Source organism: Cetorhinus maximus, chromosome 9 (assembly GCF_964194155.1).
Source record: "Cetorhinus maximus chromosome 9, sCetMax3.hap1.1, whole genome shotgun sequence".
Classification (NCBI taxonomy): Eukaryota; Metazoa; Chordata; class Chondrichthyes; order Lamniformes; family Cetorhinidae; genus Cetorhinus; species Cetorhinus maximus.
This window is the reverse complement of record NC_135887.1, coordinates 22,475,367-22,495,544: the sequence shown is the minus strand read 5'-3', so window position 1 is coordinate 22,495,544 and position 20,178 is coordinate 22,475,367. Positions and strand designations below refer to the sequence as shown.

General features: G+C 43.5%; 1 protein-coding gene across 6 annotated transcripts in view; it reads left to right on the top strand.

Annotated features, from left to right (window-relative positions):
- bcas3 (BCAS3 microtubule associated cell migration factor) overlaps positions 1-20,178 on the top strand; it is a 1,018,944-nt gene that overhangs the window by 553,088 nt on the left and 445,678 nt on the right. For all 6 annotated transcript variants that reach the window (XM_078548265.1, XM_078548260.1, XM_078548263.1 and 3 more), the window contains one exon: positions 9,296-9,396. In XM_078548265.1, the coding sequence (XP_078404391.1) occupies positions 9,296-9,396 (101 nt within the window). The remainder of the gene's footprint in view (positions 1-9,295; positions 9,397-20,178) is intronic.

Below are 20,178 nucleotides of genomic sequence, written 5' to 3'. Positions count from 1 at the left end.
TCCTGAGGAAATGAAAGGTGCTATAGCAGTACAGGTTCTTTCTTTCCTCACTTTATGTTCCTTCATGTGAACTTATCAGGGGTCACTGGATGGAGATCAGGGGCAGAATTTTACGAGTCAGCAAGCGGGGCCGGGGCCTGCTCACCGACGCGTAAAATGACGCGCTGTGACATCTGCGGGAACTCCTGACGTCACCGCGCTGGATTTAAATTTTCAGGAAGGCGGGAGCGCAGAAAAATCAGCTGCGTGACCGCTGACCTGTCAATGGCTAATTGAGGCCATTGACAGGATTAATTAAGTAATTAAAGGACCTGCCCGTTTACCTTAAGGTGGGCGGGCAGGTCAGGAGCCCCAGCGGGAACTAGAAAATCATGAAACCTCATCCACAGGCGGGATGAGGTTTCATGTAGGCTTTAAAAAATTTTAATAAGGATTTTGTAAAACTTATGGACATGTCCCAACTCATGGGACATTGTCACATGAGGGGACATGTAAGGGAAATTTTATTTTTCTATTTTTGTCTTTTTTACATGTGCAGCTGATCTCCCTGAGGCTGCACTTAGCCTCAGGGAGATGAGTGCACTCTTTCGTGCGCGTGCGCGAAAGAGTGCACTCTCGATTTTGGGATTTTCCCCCTCCGCCCGCACAGGGAGCGTATTGCGCTTCTGTGTGGACGTCACGCTGGGCAGGCCTTAATTGGCCAGCCCATGTAAAATGGCACCACGCCTCCGAACGGGGGCACTGATCAGAAGTGTGCCCGCATGCACCCACCCGACAGGGGGAAAATTCAGCCCCAGAAGTGGGAACCCAAGTTGATTTTTCTTCTCCCCGCCAGGGAAATCGAGACTATTATTTTTACTGTAACCGTGTCTGAGATCTGCTAACTGAGCACAAGTAACAAATCATATCTGGAATCTTCCTAGTCTGTAAAGACTAGACTATTGACAACCAATTTGAAAAACATGCACAGTAGCCTGCAGTTCAAAATGGGCTATTCAGTCACATCCATGGAGCTTGAACTTTGGAATGCATTTAGTCTGTATCTGAACTTTCTCCTCTTAAAAACAATTAATAAGGCAAGGCACAATATAAGTGCAAGTACAATTGCTGTAATGATGAACACAACTAGCACTCAGTGTCCTGGAAGATGGAATTAATCTTCGAAAGACTGCAGTCTGTAACTTAAGTGTTGTGGACTGCATGAGGGTCCTAAGGTGTCTTGGCCTCTGCCAAAGCTGCCTTTCACTGAGCACTGAGAATTGTATGTGTGGTTGACTTGGCATTCTGCTCAGTATATAAATGTGTGGCTTTCTCTCACCACCCCTGATAGTGGCCGGCATCATCAGTGCACACTACTGTGGTTTAGAGAGACATACTGTGGACCTGGTCATAACACTTCATCTGATAAGGCTGAAACATTCGCAACAATCTTCAGCCGGAAGTGCCGAGTGGATGATTCATCTCGGCTTCTTCCGGAGGTCCCCAGCATCACAGATACTAGTCTTTAGCCAATTCGATTCACTCCACGTGATATCAAGAAACGGCTGAAGACACTGGATACTGCAAAGGCTATGGGCCCTGACAATCTTCCGGCAATAGTACTGAAGACTTGTGCTCCAGAACTTGCTGTGTCCCTAGCCAAGCTGTTCCAGTACAGCTACAACACTGGCATCTACCCGGCTAAAATTGCCCAGGTATGTCCTGTACACAAAAAGCAGGACAAATCCAACCCGGCCAATTACCGCCCCATCAGTCTAATCTCGATCATCAGTAAAGTAATGGAAGGGTCATCAATAATGTTATCAAGCGGCACTTGCTTAGCAATAACCCGCTCACTGACTCCCAGTTCGGGTTCTGCCAGGGCCACTCAGCTCCTAACCTCATTGCAGCCTTGGTTCAAACATGGACAAAAGAGCTGAACTCCCGAGGTGAGATGAGAGTGACTGCCCTTGACATCAAGGCCGCATTTGACCGAGTGTGGCATCAAGGAGCCCTCGCAAAACTGGAGTCAACGGGAATCAGGGGGAAAACTCTCTGCTGTTTGGAGTCATTCCTGGCACAAAGGAAGATGGTTATGGTTGTTGGAGGTCAGTCATCTCAGCTCCAGGACATCACTGCAGGAGTTCTTCGGGTAGTGTCCTTGGCCCAACCATCTTCAGCTGTTTCAACAATGACCTTTCTTTCATCATAAGGTCAGAAGTGGGGATGTTCGTTGATGATTGCACAATGTTGAGCACCATTCGCGACTCCTCAGATACTGAAGCAGTCCATGTCCAAATGCAGCAAGACCTGGACAATATCCAGGCTTGGGCTGACAAGTGGCAAGTAACATGTGCGCCACACAAGTGTCAGGCAATGACCATCTCCAACAAGAGAGAATCCAACCATCGCCCCTTGATGCTAAATGGCATTACCATCACTGAATCCCCCACCATCAACATCCTGGTGGTTGCCATTGACCAGAACTCAACTGGACTAGCCATATAAATACTGTGGCTACAAGAGCAGGTCAGAGGCTAGGAATCATGCAACGAGTAACTCACCTCCTGACTCCCCAAAGCCTGTCCACCACCTACAAGGCACAAGTCAGGAGTGTGATGGAATACTCCCCAATTGCCTGGATGAGTACAGCTCCCACAACACTCAAGAAGCTTGACATCATCCAGGACAAAGCAGCCCACTTGATTGGCACCACATCCACAAACATTCACTCCCTCCACCACTGATGCATTGTAGCAGCAGTGTGTACCATCTATAAGATGCACTGCAGGGATTCACCAGGGCTCCTTCGACAGCACCTTCCAAACCCACGACCATTACCATCTAGAAGGACAAGGACAGCAGATAGATGGGAACACCACCTAGAAGTTCCACTCCAAGTCACTCACCATTCTGACTTGGAAATACATTGCCGTTCCTTCACTGTTGCTGGGTCAAAATCCTGGAACTCCCTTCCTAACAGCACCATGGGTGTACCTACACCACATGGACTGCAGCGGTTCCAGAAGGCAGTTCACCATCACTTTCTCAAGGGCAACTAGGGATGGGCAATAAATGCTGGCCCAGCCAGCGAAGCCCACATTCCATGAATGAATAAAAAAAGAACAGTGAGATACTACAAAATAGCTTGTAATATCCATCACCCATCTTAAATGGGGCGAAAGGACAGCCTTTTGTAATCGCCATTCACGCTTCAACTCAACGCTGCTTGCCAGAGTGGGGCTCATGGGGCCTCATCATTGTATATGGAACTAAGTAAATATTTGTTTACTACTGTTTACAAGCTGCACAGCTGGAAGCAATGGTTGGCGTTCCCTTCAGTGGCTGTGTCATTTCAGAATTGTCTGTTTTCAGTCAGTCAGGAAAGAGTCATTTGGACAGTGTGTGGAAGGGGGAGGTGCAGGTATCATAACTTTGATTAGCTTTCTGTAGAAAGACCAAATGCTTTCACATGTTTCCTTTGAAGGTGAAGGGTCCCAGGGAATTTCTAGGCCAGCAAACTCAGTTGGTCACCCCTCCTCCAAAAAAGCAATCCCCCCTGCTTCAATCCTGTACAAGTGGTAATTGCAATCAGCAGCATTTTACTTAAGCAGGTCACTGCCTTTTCCGAGGGGAATTTGCGATTCTAGTGATTTATTCATTCTGTGCTTCTTGATGACTGCTGTTTTTTAAGTTATTTTCACATGATTTTGTTACAATTAAAAGATGTAATGGGTCTTGAAGTTCGTAAGTTCATTTGTCACAGACCAGTTATTTCAAGTTATGTATTTTAGAGAAGTCCAGCAATGAAAACTTTTTAATGAGAGCACTTAAAAAAAACAACCAAGATTGCAAAAGGCCAGACTTAGGGACTGGGCAATGCAAATACCACACATGGAGATTCTATAAAGATTGTTTTTAATGGACAAAGATAAATATGGTCCAGTATTACATTTAATATTTTCACGCAAATTAAATCTCTTTTAAAAAATGCTTTAATCTCATAGTAACTTTTTTTTGGCATTTCACTTGTCTATACATTACTTGTGGTTATAATTTTGCTTCCATCCCACAAAAGTGCAAGTTTTTGTAGCTGGATTACAAGGTATCTTAGGTACTGAAATGGAAAGGATTCTCTTTAATAGGAATAAGGAAAGACTTGCATTTCATCAGCATCTTTCATGATCTCAGGACGTTCCAAAGTGCTTTACAGTCAATAAGTGCTATTGAAGTGTTACTGTTGTAGTGTAGGAAAGATTAGATAGAAAACTATCTATTCAAAGTACTATTCCTTCGTATCTATCTTGAAAAGATATAATAATAAATATATTTGTTACCTTATAATATCTCAAATTTGCTCTGTGCGGAGAGAGACAAAGTTTTAGGTTGTCTTCCTTCCTCAGCCATTTGGGGACATTCACTGCAATGAGGTACGACACTCCAGACAAAGCAGACACCGCCAGCCACAACTGCCCAGCTCATAGAAGGCTCTCTGAGGAAGGTGAAAAGAAATGGTTGTATTGCTAATACATTTTGAACATTTCTTGGATTAAATGTTCAGTGAGAAACTGAACTGATCACAACTTCCAAAAGGAAAACAAACTCAGCAGCTTTGCTTTGTACTGTTATTTATGCTGTGAATTGTCAAATGCAAATCTGATGTTCAGTTTAACAATTTGCAGTTCTTCAGTAGAAAGCTCTTGTTACCATTTTTCATTTAAGACGTTTTAATAGCAGAGTGACTCAGTCATAGCAACTGAAATAATTCCCTTAATCCTGTGAAAAACCGGGATGCACGTACTCACCTGAATAAAGGGTACTCTAACTGCTAGGTGTTCGTAAAAGGTACTCACAACTGTGATGTCAGGTGTGATGCATGGCCCTATAAGGCAGAGCATGAAGAGTGCTGCCAATTTCAGGGCTTCATGTAGTGCTTGATGCTGACTGTAAGTCCTGTGTGTTGCTCAGTCTCCTTAAAATGGATAACCTCCGCCCCTTGCAGAACCATTTCTGCTGCTGTTATGTGATATTTTGTTCATTTTCAACGGTTTCATAACGTTGAAACTCAGTAAATCATTACTTTTTTTAAATGATCGCATTTGTTGCCATCAAAGTGTATACCCATCAGCACACTTACGCCAGCAATGATCCACCATTGTTGGATCTGGGTGGATACAACTAAAGTTATTGCTGTCTCTCCAATTAACTCCCTGATTCTTGGATGAGGAGAGGGGAGACACCATGACTGGAACCTAAATGTTAAATGCCGGCACCCCAGTGACTTGGCTCAAGTTTTCAAATTTCTGTGGTCAATTTCATCCTATTAAAAATTAAACTAAAATATATTCTTGTGCTGCCTGACTGCATGAGTTCTCAACTTCAGATTAGCTGCCTGGGAAGGCAACAAGCAAAACTGAGGCATACTATCACAAATGGAGAGGAAAATAAACAGGTTTAGCATTCCCAGGTTTACGTGGGAGGTTGATCTTGATAGACTAAAGGAACAATCAGATGTAAATGCCGTGATCTGAGATGAGCATCTTGTGCTGTAGTTACACAGTGTTTTCACATTACAAGAATCTAGCTAATGGCAGGTGCAGGCAGAGTTGCCCCCCTGTTGGCCGCACTCCTTAGCATAAGGGTGTTATTATTCGTTAACAGTTTTGCTTTTTGCATTGACTTGGGTAATGTAGGTTGGCTGCTGAGACATGAACTAATTCCAGAACAGAATGGAGTAGAACTGTGTCTGGTGCACTGACCTCTACCTCACAGAGGCTGAGCATCAGCTCGCAGACACTTCCTCCTACCTCCCCCTGGACCATGACCCCACCACTGAACATCAAGCCATTGTTTCCAGGACTGTTACTGACCTCATCTCCTCTGGAGATCCTCCTTCCACAGCTTCCAACCTCATAGTCTCCCAACCTCGGATGGCCCACTTCTACCTCCCACCCAAAATCCATAAACAGGACTGTCCCGGCAAACCGATTGTATCAGCCTGTTCCTGCCCCACGGAACTCATTTCTTGCTATCTTGACTCCATTCTCTCTCCCCTTGTCCAGTCCCTTCCCACCTACATCCGTGATTCCTCTGACACCCTACATCATATCAACAATTTCCAGTTCCCTAGCCCCAACCGCCTCCTCTTCACCATGGATGTCCAATCCCTCTACACCTCCATTCCCCATCAGGATGGTCAGATGGCTCTCCGCTTCTTCCTTGAACAGAGCCCGAAAAATCCCCATCCACCACTATTCTCCTCTGTCTGGTTGAACTTGTTCTCACACTGAACAATTTCTCCTTTAACTCCTCTCACTTTCTCCAAATAAAAGGTGTGGCTATGGGTACCCGCATGGGTCCCAGTTATGCCTGTCTCTTTATGGGGTATGTGGAACATTCCTTGTTCCAGTCCTAATCCGGCCCCCTCCCACAACTCTTTCTCCGGTACATCGATGATTGCTTCGGTGCTGCTTCATGCTCTCGTCTGGACCTGGAAAAATTTATTAATTTTGCTTCCAAATTCCACCCCTCCATCATTTTCACATGGTCCACCTTTGACACTTCCCTTCCCTTCCTTGACCTCTCTGTCTTAATTTCTGGTGATAGATTGTCCACCAATATTCATTACAAGCCTACCGACTCCCACAGCTACCTCGACTACAGCTCCTCATACCCCGCATCCTGTAAGGACTCCATCCCATTCTCTCAGCTCCTTCGCCTCCGTCGCATCTGTTCTAATGATGCCACTTTTAAAAACAGTTCCTCTGACATGTCTTCCTTCTTCCTTAACCGAGGTTTTCCACCCACGGTGGTTGACAGGGCCCTCAACCGTGTCCGGCCCATCTCCTGTGCATCCGCCCTCACACCTTCCTCTCCCTCCCAGAAACATGATAGGGTCCCCCTTGTCCTCACTTATCACCCCACCAGCCTCCACATTCAAAGGATCATCCTCCGCCATTTCCGCCAACTCCAGCATGATGCCATCACCAAACACATCTTCCCTTCACCCCCCCCGGCGGCATTCCGCAGGGATCGTTCCCTCCGGGACACCCTGGTCCACTCCTTCATCACCCCCTACACCTCAGCCCCCTCCCACGCCACCTTCCCATGCAACCACAGAAGGTGCAACACCTGCCCCTTTACTTCCCCCATCCTCACTGTCCAAGGGCCCAAACACTCCTTTCAAGTGAAGCAGCATTTTACTTGCACTTCCCTCAATTTAGTCTACTGCATTCACTGCTCCCAATGCGGTTTCCTCTACATTGGAGAGACCAAACGCAGACTGGGTGACCGCTTTGCGGAACACCTTCGGTCTGTCCGCAAGCATGACCCAGACCTCCCTGTCACTTGCCATTTCAGCACTCCACCCTGCTCTCATGCCCACATGTCCTTCCTTGGCCTGCTGCATTGTTCCAGTGAAGCTCAATGCAAACCGGAGGAACAGCACCTCATCTTCCGACTAAGCACTGTACAGCCTTCCGGACTGAATATTGAGTTCAACAATTTTAGATCATGAACTCTCTCCTCCATCCCCACCCTGTTTCCGTTCCCCCTTTTTTCCAATAATTTATATAGATTTTTCTTTTCCCACCTATTTCTATTATTTTTAAATGTATTTCCATCCATTGTTTTATCTGTACCTTTTAGCCTATTTCAATCCCTTCCCCCCACCCCACCCCCACTAGGACTATCTGTACCTTGCTCGTCCTGCTTTCTACCCTTAATGTCACCTATTATCACATTCCTTAGATAATATCACCACCTTCAACACCTCTTTGGCCTTTTGTCTATGACATCGTTTGGTTATCTCCACCTGTCTCTGGCCCTCTATCCAGCTCTGCCTGTCCCACCGCCCCCCCTTAAACCAGCTTATATTTCACCTCTTTTCTATTTTTCCTTAGTTCTGTTGAAGAGTCATATAGACTCGAAACGTTAACTGTGTTCCTCTCCGCAGATGCTGTCAGACCTGCTGAGTTTTTCCAGGTATTTTTGTTTTTGTTTTGGAGTAGAACTTTCTGCTCCAGGAACTCTAAATCTGCTCTGCTTTGGTGTCAGATCAGGCCCTGATTCTAGATTCAGATTATATTTGCACTATTAACACATTGTCATGTGAATTCACCCTAAATAAATCTGACAAGGAATTCAGGCGAAACTTCTTTGACCACAAAATGGCTAGAATGTGGTACTTGCTGGCACAAGAAGGAGCTGATGAGAATTGCATAAATGCATTTAAGGAGATGCCAGATAAGGAAGAAATGAATGGACAGTAATGATGATTGAGTTTGATGAAAGTAAAGAAAGAACTTGCGTTTATATAGTGCCTTTCATAACCTTAGGGCCTTCCAAAGGGCATTGTAGCAAAGGAATTACCTTTTGATGTGTAGTCACTATTGTAATGTAGAGAAGGAGTGGCAGGACACACGAGTGGCGTATAAACACTGGCATGAACAAGATAGGCTGAGTGACCTATTTTGTTCTGTACATTCTATGTAACTCCATGTAACAAGGAACCAACAATGCCATTTGAAATTTGGTTTATGAATGAGATTAAGGCTGTTAGCTTTAACAAAATAAAGGCAGGGAACTGATGCCATGCATTGCACTCTGGGTCTCCACACAGCCTGGATCAGAACCCAATGGGGGAGAGTGACCAAAGTCAGTCTTCTGAAATGTGATTACAATTTCCAAAAGGTGTAAATGAGCTTTTTGAGTGTCACCTTAGATTGCTTCCATACTACTTCCTTTATGCATAAGCAGACCTGTACCCACCAGTACTTGGCCCTAAATTGGTTCAAAATTACTCTTCCCATGTGCAACCCAAATTTGGAAAGATCAAGTTCATAAGCTGGCTTCACAACTGAAGCAGACATGGTATGAAAAATTTAAATATCCTGTTTTATGTGTGACTAAAGTACAAGAAATCATTTACCTACAGTAATAACAAGCAAAAGATCCTCACTCAGATGTGTTCAGTATTGCAGGACGTCAAGCCATTGCTGCCATTCCACATTGCTGAGCAGCTGATGACTGAGCGGCATTTAGCATAGCCTGCGAACAGGATGGAGCAAACTTTGAGGGGGAGAAAAGGATATGTTAGAACATCTAGCAAAGTTGATCATGAGTGGAATAAATTTTATTAGGGACTCAAAAGATGGTGAGAGGTTATCTGAAAGAGGTCTCCATTGCATCTTTAGTAATGTTATCCATAGCAATGACCAACATAACAACCTCAGTGAGATGTATTTGCATTTTGAATGTGGAAAGCATACTTTGTTCTTGCCAAATGTCTTGTGTTTTTTCTCCCTCTCCTATATAGGACTCCACAGTGGAATGAACTCCAACCACCATTCAATGCAAACCATCCTTTGCAACTCAGTGCCGATGCTGTGCAACTCTGTCAGAACCAGCTGGCTGGGTGTAAGTAGTCATTGGTTTCCTGGTGCCAAGCTGCAGTATGTTGCAGACATTCCAATTAATTGTCGTAGCTCTATTACAGTAGAATCTCATTGTTTAGGATGTTATTTGGACCAGGTGTCAGATAATTATATATATATATATACAGATTATAAATTTATAATTATAAATTATATATATAAATTATATAGCTCCCAAAGCCAGTTATTCTCTGAGGTCTTTCTTCTGTTGTTATTTCATTATTTTCCTCATTTATTCACTGTGTTAGTGTTTAAAATGCTAAAAGTATGTAATAAAGAAAAATGATTTCCTCTGATGGGGGAAATCAAGAACACGGCGACATAATCTTAAAAATGAGAGCTAGGCACTTTAGAAGGGAAATCAGGTGCACTTTTTGATACAAACAGGAATGGAAATGTGGAATTCACTGTCCCCAAATGGTGAGGATTTTTGGACAAGGATCAAGACTTGAGATAGATTTTTGTTAGGTAAGGATATCAAGGGATAAGGAGCTAGGTTGGGTAAATAGTGTTGATCTAATTGAATGATGGAGCAGGCTTGAGGTGTTCAGTGGCTTGATCCTTCTTGCCTGATGATGGTGTCATGTTGAGGCCTGGTTTCAAGACATCATTCAGCTCTTCAGTGGCTCTCCCATGTGGTCGTTCTTCCTTGTGAGCTTACGTGTTGAATGCTAGCAGGATATTTAACCATGCTGGACACTCTTAGCCAAAGCAGATACTTGCTTTGCCTGCCATACACATGGGCCCTTTCCTTCAGCAGTTACTGGATTCAGTTGAAAAGCAGGAACTCCAGGAAGTCTCTTTCCCCATATTCTCCAGATTCCCAAGGTTCCCACTATTCCTGCATTTAAGATAAGCGAATTCAGTGCAAACTATTCATGATACTTTCAGACCTTCCCCTCTCTGACTCCTTTATGCCCCCACCTCAATGAATTTCAAGCTCTCCACAATGCTGAGCTCTTCTTTTGTTGCCCCTCTCTCCAGGTCCACTTCTTTGGTCAGGAGTCTTCCCCCAACTTCGTGGACCCTTTAGACCCCTTAACCCATCTCCAATATTCTCCCTCCATCTGGACCCCTCCCTCTGACATCTTACCCTCTCTAGATCCTTTCATTGGGAACTGCCAGTGTAACATTGGCTGTCTTAATTTTTCTTCTCCCCTCGCTCACTCCAAGCTATCTCCCTCTGGACCTGTAGCACTCCATTCTCTCAGGTCCAACCCTAATTTGGTCATCAAACCTGTGGACAAGGGTGGTGCTGTTGTTGTCTTGTGTACTGATCCCTGCCTAGCAGAGGCCAAATACCAACTCTCCGACACTTCCTCCTACTTCCCCCTAGATCATGACCCCTGTACCAAACATCAAGTTATTGTATCCAGAGGGCCAAAAAAAAACTTATGATGAAGTGATTGAAGATTGACCTGAAATGTTAACTCTGTTTCTCTCCACAGATGCTACTTGACCTGCTGAGTGTTTCCCAGCATGTTCTGTTTTTATTTCAGTGCATACTGGTATGTGCTATGTTCCGTTTTGACCCATTGGCCCTACATTTCTTATGGCTAATGTGCGTAGTTATTTCTATGCAGTGTGGTGGAACTAAACATGGCTGATAAGATAGTAACCAGTGAGAATGGAACCAAACTCATCTATAGCCAGTTTCCTGTGAATGGGGAAATAGGTATAACTGAAGTACATGCTTAAGATGTGCCACACTTCTTAAAAGTCTTCTACTATGATCTCTTTAAATTGTATCCCTGCTTCAATGTTCCTTGAAATAGTAGTCTTACTCAGTGGTGCCATCAACGTTCAGCTCTGCTCAATAGCAACTGTGATAGCAGCTGTGATGGTCTTTTGGATGTCCTGTTAGCCTGCCATGGTCCCCTTTCTAATGTCTATATACGAAGAATTCATGTAATTCCAACCCAGGAAATCCTGCAGAAGTTTTATCAGTCACTTGTTCCTTCCGTGGGCACATAACCCCTCAAATACACTTACAGTATGATGCCTCACTGGGACAGAGCTTTAAGAAGAAAAATAACACAGTACCTGCCTAGTGATTAAATTGTGTGAACATAGGAACATAAGAATTGGCCATTCAGCCCCTCGAGCCTGCTCCACCATTCAATAAAATCATGGCTGATCTGGTTATGTCTCAACCCCACTTTGCTGCCTACCCCCCATAACCCTTGAATTCCTTGTCCATCATAATAAATCTGTCAAATATGTGGTTGCAAAATATGATTTATGGACCAAATCATAGACTATAATAGTTAACCTTCCCCTTCCTCACTTCAGTATGGTAACAATGTGAAGTATTTCACCATTTGTTTAGCATGTGTAGATCAAAGCAAATGTTCACTGTCCTTATAGCTATCTTTATTACCCTCATCAGCTTTAGCCCCACAGGCACCTCAAGGGATATAATTGCTTTTTTTTTTGGCCTGTTCACCAGGAATTACACTTGATCAAAATACAAGAAACCTTTTCCCGACCACCACCCCCCAAGATGAGTCTTAACCTCCTTTCATTTTCTACAGGCGGTTTGAAGTTGACCCCAGAAAAGTGAGATTCAGAAAGGATGGCATTGGGCTCCTACCGAAATTCAACTAAGTAGTATAATCCACCAACATTTATTTATATAGCACCTTTAGCGTAATGAAACCTCCCAAGGCGCTTCACAGGACCATATAAAACAAAGTATGACACCGAGCCACAATAGGCCAGATGACAAAAAGGTTGGTCAAAGAAGTAGGTTTTAAGGAATGCCTTAAAGGAAGAAAGTGAAGTAGGAAGGTAGAGAGGTGTAGGGAGGGTATTCCAGAGATTGGGGCCTAGGCAACTGAAAGCAGAGCCACCAATTGTGGAACAATTAAAATTGGGGATGCACAAGTCGCCAGAATTTGAGGAGTATCTTGGAAGATTGTGGGTTGGAGGAGATTACAGAGATACGGAGGGATAGGGCAATGGTAGGGTTTGAAAACAAAGATGAGAATTTTAAAATGACGACATTGCTTGACCAATTGGCCAATGTGGTTAGCGAGCACAGCGGTGATAGGGGAACGGGACTGGCTGTGAGTGAAGACATGGGCAGCAGAGTTTTGGATGACCAGAAGTTTACGAAGAGCAGAATGTGGGAAACCAGCCTGGAGTGTGTTGAAATAATCGCATCTAGAGGTAGCAAAGGCATAAATAAGGGTTTCGGCAGCCAATGAGCTGAGATGGGGCAAAGTTGGTGATGTAACGGAGGTGGAAATAGGCGATCCTAGCAATGACACAAATATGAGGTTGGAAAAACATCTTGGGGTCAACTGTGACATCAAGGTTGCAAACATATTGGCTTAATCTCAGACTGTTACCAGTAAGAGGGCTACAGTCAGTAGGTAGGGAATGGAGTTTGGATCGTGGACCAAAAACAATGGCTCAGTCTTGCTAATATTTAATTGGAGGAAATTTCTGTTCATCCAGTACTGATGTCAGATAAGCAATCTGATAATTTGGCTACAGTAGGGAAGTCGAGAGAGGTGGTGGTGAGGTAGAACTGGGTGTCATTAGTGTACACTTGAAAACTAACACTGTGCCTTTAGATAATGTCACTGAGGGGCATCATGTAGATGAGAAATAGGAGGGGGTCGAGGATAGATCCTTGGAGACACCAGTGGTAACAGTGCAGGAGCAGGAAGAGAAGCCACTGCAAGTGATTCTCTGGCTACGATTAGATAGATAAGAATGGAACCAGGTTAGAGCATTCTCACCCAACGACAGTGGCGATGCATTGGCGAATGGTGTGGTAAACCATGTCAAAGGCTGCAGCCAGGACAAGGAGGGAAAGTTTACCTTTGTAACTTCACATAGGATGTCATTTCTGATTTTGATAAGAGCAATTTCAGTACTGTGGCAGGATAGAGACCTTTTTGGAGGGATTCAAACATGGGGTTCCGGGAAAGATGGAAATGGATTGGGGAGTCAACAACATGTTCAAGGACTTTGGAGAAGAAAGGGAGGTTGGAGATTGGACATCCAGTGAACATTCTGTATGAATAAAATTTAATTAGTCTGTTGAGTGGTTTATTTGCCTTTTGGGAATCTCAACAAACAAATCCAGTCAGGATTATTTGTTCCTGATTACTATTCATTGACCTCAACAGAAAGTGTATGTATATTGGGCATCAACTGAGGAAAGGAGCCATGATGAGGTATTGTTCAAAGACTTACAGGGTTGAAGTGAAAGTAGCGTAATCCCAGAGGACCATAGACTGCTCTCTCTTTAGAGAGAGACAACTGGTGGTGAGTTTAACCTGAGGGTCACTACACCTCAGGTGAGGGGCGAGGTTGAGAAGGCGGGTCCTTCATGGATGACCTCATTACAGTGATGCAGTGGTTATGGTATTGTGTTAGCATCCCAGTGGTTGCTGCAATTTTTGAAACCAAATTTAACATATCTGCTAATTTTAAGGCTAGCTCCAAAAAGTTACTATTAAAGCTGCAGCCTCATAAAAAGAAAATGACTGGTTTGCAAATGTCTATTTGAAAAGGAAGGAGCTTGCCTCACCTGCTTTGGGCCATAGGTGACTCCAGTCCTGCGCTATATGCAACTAAGGATGGGCAATTTGCCAGTAATGCCCATATCTTAAGAGTAAATTACAAACAGGTGGCTGGACCTCAGTGATGAAGAACAGCCAAGTTGGGTGACTCTGGCCGGTACCTACGGGATGTATTCCAAAAAAAATGGAATCAGCCACTTCAGGAGAGGGCGAGGAAAATTAGGGATAAAAATAACTTTGGCATATCTGGGCTGCGTGGGGTTAAAGACAGCGATGAGGATGAGAGCAATAATGAAGAACAAATGGGTCAGCATGAGTATCATGAAAGAACAGCTCAGTCCTAGAATTTGTAGCTGTCTATCATTTTGTTCGAGTATTAGTTTTTTTGTCAGTTGTTTGGTTACATTATCTGTCCAACTGGAGATGAAAGCCCCAGCTGACCACTCAGAGGCTTTGCACAGAACCTCATAGGCTGCCGCAGTTAGCTAGTGATCAGATGTCTGCATTAGCAGTCATTATCCTTGATTAGAGTTGACCTTTGTCCTCTGGGGTCAGCAAACAAATACTCACTGTCTTTTTTTCCCCCTCTCTCAACACTGGGGACCAGCACGATGCTTTTACCTTTTTTGACATAGTGTGGAAGGTTGTGCTTTTTGCTGAGAGTGTTTTGAGTTCCTTGTAGCTACTCCTGCAGAATAAACCTTTCTGGTAAGTGTAGAATGAGGCTCTCTGAATCTGTGGTAATATACCAAGTGAAGCACATGCCCCTGAGTCACTAAAGAAGTTTCAGAATAAATGAGCAGAATAACTATGACACAAATAAAAGTCAAAGACTGAAATGTATTGTGGGTGCCCAGTATTGGAAAGAAGTGAACTTCCATCTTGTATCCATTGGGTCTGTCACGGGTAATTTGTGTTCTTACCAATCGCCTCACCTTCTTTCCTGAAGGTGACACCTTTTCTTGGGATACATGGGTACTGCCAGCCCTCTCACCCAAATGACTGTTCACCATTTGTGAAAGTGAACAGGGACTGTCAGCTGGCTATTCCCAGTGAGGTGGGGTGCAACTTGAAACCTGCCAGACCTTGATCCTGATCCTGTTTTCTCCAAGTGTCCACATTTGTGTATTTTCCAGCAGAGGTCACTGGGCCGCAAGCTTCCCAAATTCAGGGCACTGAGGCCAAATGTAATGCTTCTGTGGCTGCCCCAGTGGAGTCAGGAAGAAGCAGTGTTCAACCCTGGGCTCTTGTATCTAATCTGAGCACCACAATACTGATTCACATGAGTGGTGGTGTGTTGATATGTCCTTTTCCACTTAAAAATTTAGAGAACAAACCATTACTACTGCATTGAGATGTTTCATGAAAATCAGCATTCATGACAAGCAAATAATTTTTTTGGCAACTCTTTATTCAAAAATGAATCACAATTTCTTGTACTTGTGTTGATGTGAGGAAATACATACAGCCTGTCTCGCACTGAGATCTACATGCCTCCTTAGCAAAAGGTTCCAGGTTATTTTAAGCACCAGTAAACTCAGTTAGGGAGATAATTTTGAATATTCATGTCAAAAGCCACCATTTTACTTCTGTTTGTCTTTTTGGGTAAATTTCCCCCACCCATTCTCTTGAGGCATTAACCTTCATTAGCTAAGATTCCATGGGTACTGGATACCCTCCAATGTCTCACTCAAGGCCGATTCTTTGTTAGAGAGTTTTAGCAGTGAGTATCAGTGCAGAGGACATCAGAGCTGAGCTCGACCCTGACCTCACCCAAAGTCTGTTGTATTGGCACAGCGGATGGTAAATACTGAGCTGTTCAAATCCCAGAGGGAAACTTGAAACAACTGCCACAACTATTTTACAATTCGTATTTATTTCCAGATGCGTGCCTTGAATTCAGTAGTGATAAGACCACTGAGTCTTGTAGGTTTCTTACAAAACTAAATTAAACCTTTATTAATAAATAAAATTATTTTAAGCACATATGTAGGTTTACAAATTACTACTATGTTAACTCCTAGCTCCCCTAGTTAATCTAACTCCCAGTTACACCTCCATTAAGGCAACAGTAAAGCACATATATTTTAAAAGACCCAGGCAAAGTAACATGAGGCAGAATTTTCCCCCCGTTGGGGGAGGTTTAGGAGCGGGCAAGCGAAGGTGCATCTCTGATCAACGCCCCCAATTGGGGGCGCGCTGCCATTTTACATGGGCGGGCCAATTAAAGCCTGCCCAGCATAACGTCCGCAAAGAAGCGCTATATGCTCACTGTGCGGTTGGGGAGGTGGGGATTCCCTGAGCTGAGAGTGCACTCTTTCGCGCACGCGCACAAAAGAGTGCCCTCATTTCCCTGAGGCTAAATGCTGCCTCAGGGAGATTGGCTCTACAGTAAAAAATCTGAAAAACAGAGAAAAAAAAATTCTTTGACATGTCCCCTCATGTGACATTGTCACATGAGTTGGGACATGTCCATCACTTTTACATACACTTTAATTACATTTTTAAAATCCTACATGAAACCTCATCCCGCCCGTGGATGAGGTTTCATGCATTTTCTAATGCCCGCCAGGGCTCCTGGCCTGCCCGCCAGCCTTAAGGTTGGACGGGCAGGTCCATTAATTAGTGTAATGTCTTTGTCAATGGCCTCAATTGGCCATTGACAGGTCGGCGGGCGCACAGCTGATTCTGCTGAGCCCCCGCCTACCTGAAAATTGAAATGGGGCTGGGTGACATCAGGGGTTCCACCTGACATCATCCCGTGTCATTTTACGTGTCAGCGAGCGGGCCCCACCACCCACCCCCCCCGGCCCCCCTACCCCCGCCCCCACTCGCCAACCGGGAAATCCTGGCCATGATACCCTGAACAGTCGAATTCAAAGTGAGTTTTCTTCGCTTCAGTTCGTGTAGACAGCAACTTGAGGCTTAGAGGCTGGAGGCTTTTCACACTTGTTAAATCTAGAATTCCTTCGTCTTACACATAACCTTATCTCCTTTTTACAGGTTTCTCCCTTTTTAAAGTAAATCCCATTGTCCCAATATGTTTTTTCAACTGTACTTTTCTAATAATAAAAATCTTTCAAAGTACTATTTTTATCAGTAAGCTTTGGGAAAAATAAATACGGTTTGGCTTCTTCTGGCTAAGTGTAACATTTCACCACCTCTTTTGAAATTCAAATTACTCTGGTTTATCTAAAAATGCAAACTTTCCCTTTACACCTCACATTCTAAAACTTCAGCCATGTGTACCTATTTAACATTTCAAACCTAGCTTCCCTTTTGATACACCAAAGCCTTCAGACCAGCTGTCTTTAATTGAATTAAGTCCCCCACACACACATAGACACACACTATTCCTACCTTATAATAAATTCCAATACCATTATGAAAATTATTATATTTTCCTGACATCTATAGAGCCATAAGCATTTAGAGCAGAGGACATTTAGCCCACTGCCTGTGCCAGTTCTTTGCCAGAGCAATCCAAATTAAATCCTCCTAGCCTGTGTTCTCCCCAGAGACTTGTATGTTCCTCTGTTAAAAATATTTATCTAATTTTCCCTTCTGTGCATTGGTCTCTGCCTCACACCACAGTCACACTTTCCAGTCAGGGGCAGGGTCTGGGGGGTTGTCAATGGGCAGGAGTCAAGAATTGGAATCCTTGTTTATTTTTCTGATGGTAATTACAGTATGCTGCCATTTTAATCTCTTATGCCTTAATATTCTAGATTCACTACATAATTTTATGTCTGTTAAATGAAAAGAATCTGAACTGACTTAGAAGGAGTTATGTTTACTCCCAGCACTTTCAATTTTCCTCTACTGAAGTAATGGTCCCTTCCTTTTCAAATCACCACTGCAGAGCCTTGTTAAATTAGCACCCTTGCTGGTTCATAAGATGTTTGATCAAACTTACCTGAGGGTATTATTGCATATACAACTTTACATTTTTTTCCTTTAATTAACTAATTCTTCTATCCCACTCCCCTTCTGCCCGTACCATTTATTGTTCAGCAGCTGGGATCTGGGCAGGGCACTTACTTCCAGTGTCAAAGTTGCTACATTATTGACCATTAGGCAAAACCAAAACTACAGGTGATAAATATAAGATAGCTGTTAATCCAATAAAGAATTTGGGAGAAACTTCTTTACCCAGAGGAAAAAAAATTGCTACCACATGGAGTGGATGAGGAGAATAGCGTAGGAGCATTTAAGGGAAAGTTAAATCATTTCATTCGAGACATTCAAAAGGAAATTAGATCATCTGAAAAGGAAAAATGTGGAGAGCTACCGGGAAAAGGCAGGGGAGTGACACTAAGCGAATTGCTTTTGCAAAGAGCCAGCATGAACACAACAGGTCAAATGGCCTCTTTCTCTGCTGTAACAATTCTGTGATTCTATAAGTACACGAGGGAGAAAGGAATAGAAGGACATGTTGTTAAGGTGAGATGATGAGAAGTGGGAGGAGGCTGGTGTGAGGCATAAACTGGCATGGTCCAATTGGGCTGAATGGCCTATTTCTGTACTGTAAATTCTATGTAATTAAGTGCCACATAAGAACATTGTAAGTGTTATCAGTATTAGTGTCATGGTTAGGAGCAGGAACTTCCCCTAACCTGGGGCACTGAGGCCAATTGTAGCACGTCCTACTCCTGTCTCGACAGTATAATCCCTACACCACTTTCCTCTTCCCATCCCTCCTGATATCTGAACAAAATGCTCCAAGGCTGTGAGACATTTCATCACATGAAAGGCAGGATCTATGAATGTAAGCTGAGCAACAATAAAACCAGTTAGAGAATTTCATAACTCAGTCACACTTCTGAACACCCAGTTTCTCTCCTTTATAATGTATCAACATTCTCCCTTTCTTTCTCAGCCAGGAGAGCAGAATGTCCATGCTCTGCCATCCTTGTTGATGGATTCACCTGTTTGCCCTCTCTGTGGGAAAACATTGTCACTTGCACCATATCATGCAATGGTTTTGCCTGCATTGGCACATCAAATGTAAAGATAATGAGGCAGTAGAAGACATGTACCGGGAGAGCAGTTAACAGTTAAAATGCCAATATGTTGGGAAAAAATAAATCAATTGCTTTAAAAAGGTATTGATGATATTAAAGCAAAGAATCAATTTTCTAAAATTTGGCCTTTGAAATAGTGTGTTCAGAGTCTACTCTGCATACATGAAAGGGAGGAGAAAATGTGTCCAGCTGAGGGAAACTATGGGTGCCTAATGCAGGCATTGTCCTGCATTGGACCGTATCCCCTGGGCAGAGGGCTGAGCCACAAGGTAATCGCACAGTACTCTGACCACTCCTGTGGGACTGACTAATGAAGGATAAGAGAAATACAATCTTCATACTGGCTGACTGTTAGAAAACTTTAATAATTAATTAGCGTACTGCTATTGCACCCCCGGGTCAGGGATCAAGGAGGAATCTTCAGGCAGCTTTATGTGCAACATTGAATGACCATGTTCAGGATGTAAGTGTGTTGAAAATGATCTTTGTTCAACTAATTTTACAAAGTGGTATAGAAATAGAGAAAGAAATGGCAAGCTACAGTTTCATGTCTGCTGTTCAAACAAGCCATTCTGTTTTGTATTTTTATGGAAGTTTGCTGGAGGTTTTTTATACCTTTGATCAAACGTGAAGATTGGACAGTGCTCCAGTAGCATCTCTGCCAGTGACAGCTGAGATTATCGCGACTTATGAATACCTGTTTAGGAGTTATTTAGTGTGAATGAGTGGGAGAAGGTGTTAAAAGATGTTGGTTGACAGTGACTGAATTATACTGTTATTGGATGAGATTTTGATATTTTTAAACTGGTGTTTGGGATCACACTCTGCAATTCAATTTGTTTTTCCACAAAAATGTCCTTGTCTGTGACATAGAAAGGTCCTGCTATTCCCAGGGTCATTGATTCTCAGGGAGTGAATAAATCAAGTTCTGACTTTTATGACTCGAGATTGTGTCATGTTTTTACTGATGCTTGGAGATCGCATTCTGTGATTTTCAATGAAACCTTTGACTTTTTTTAAAAGTGGAAGAAAACACTGGGTATTGTTAGGTGTATCAGCATCTGACAAGAGAAAAGACGGGTTAACTTTTTGGGTGGAGTACTTGTATCAGTTCTTTGTTGTTATAAGTTAATCTAAGATTATGGGCGGAATTTTCCGTCCCCGTTGGCGTCATGCTGGGCGTGAGCGGGCAATATGGCGGGA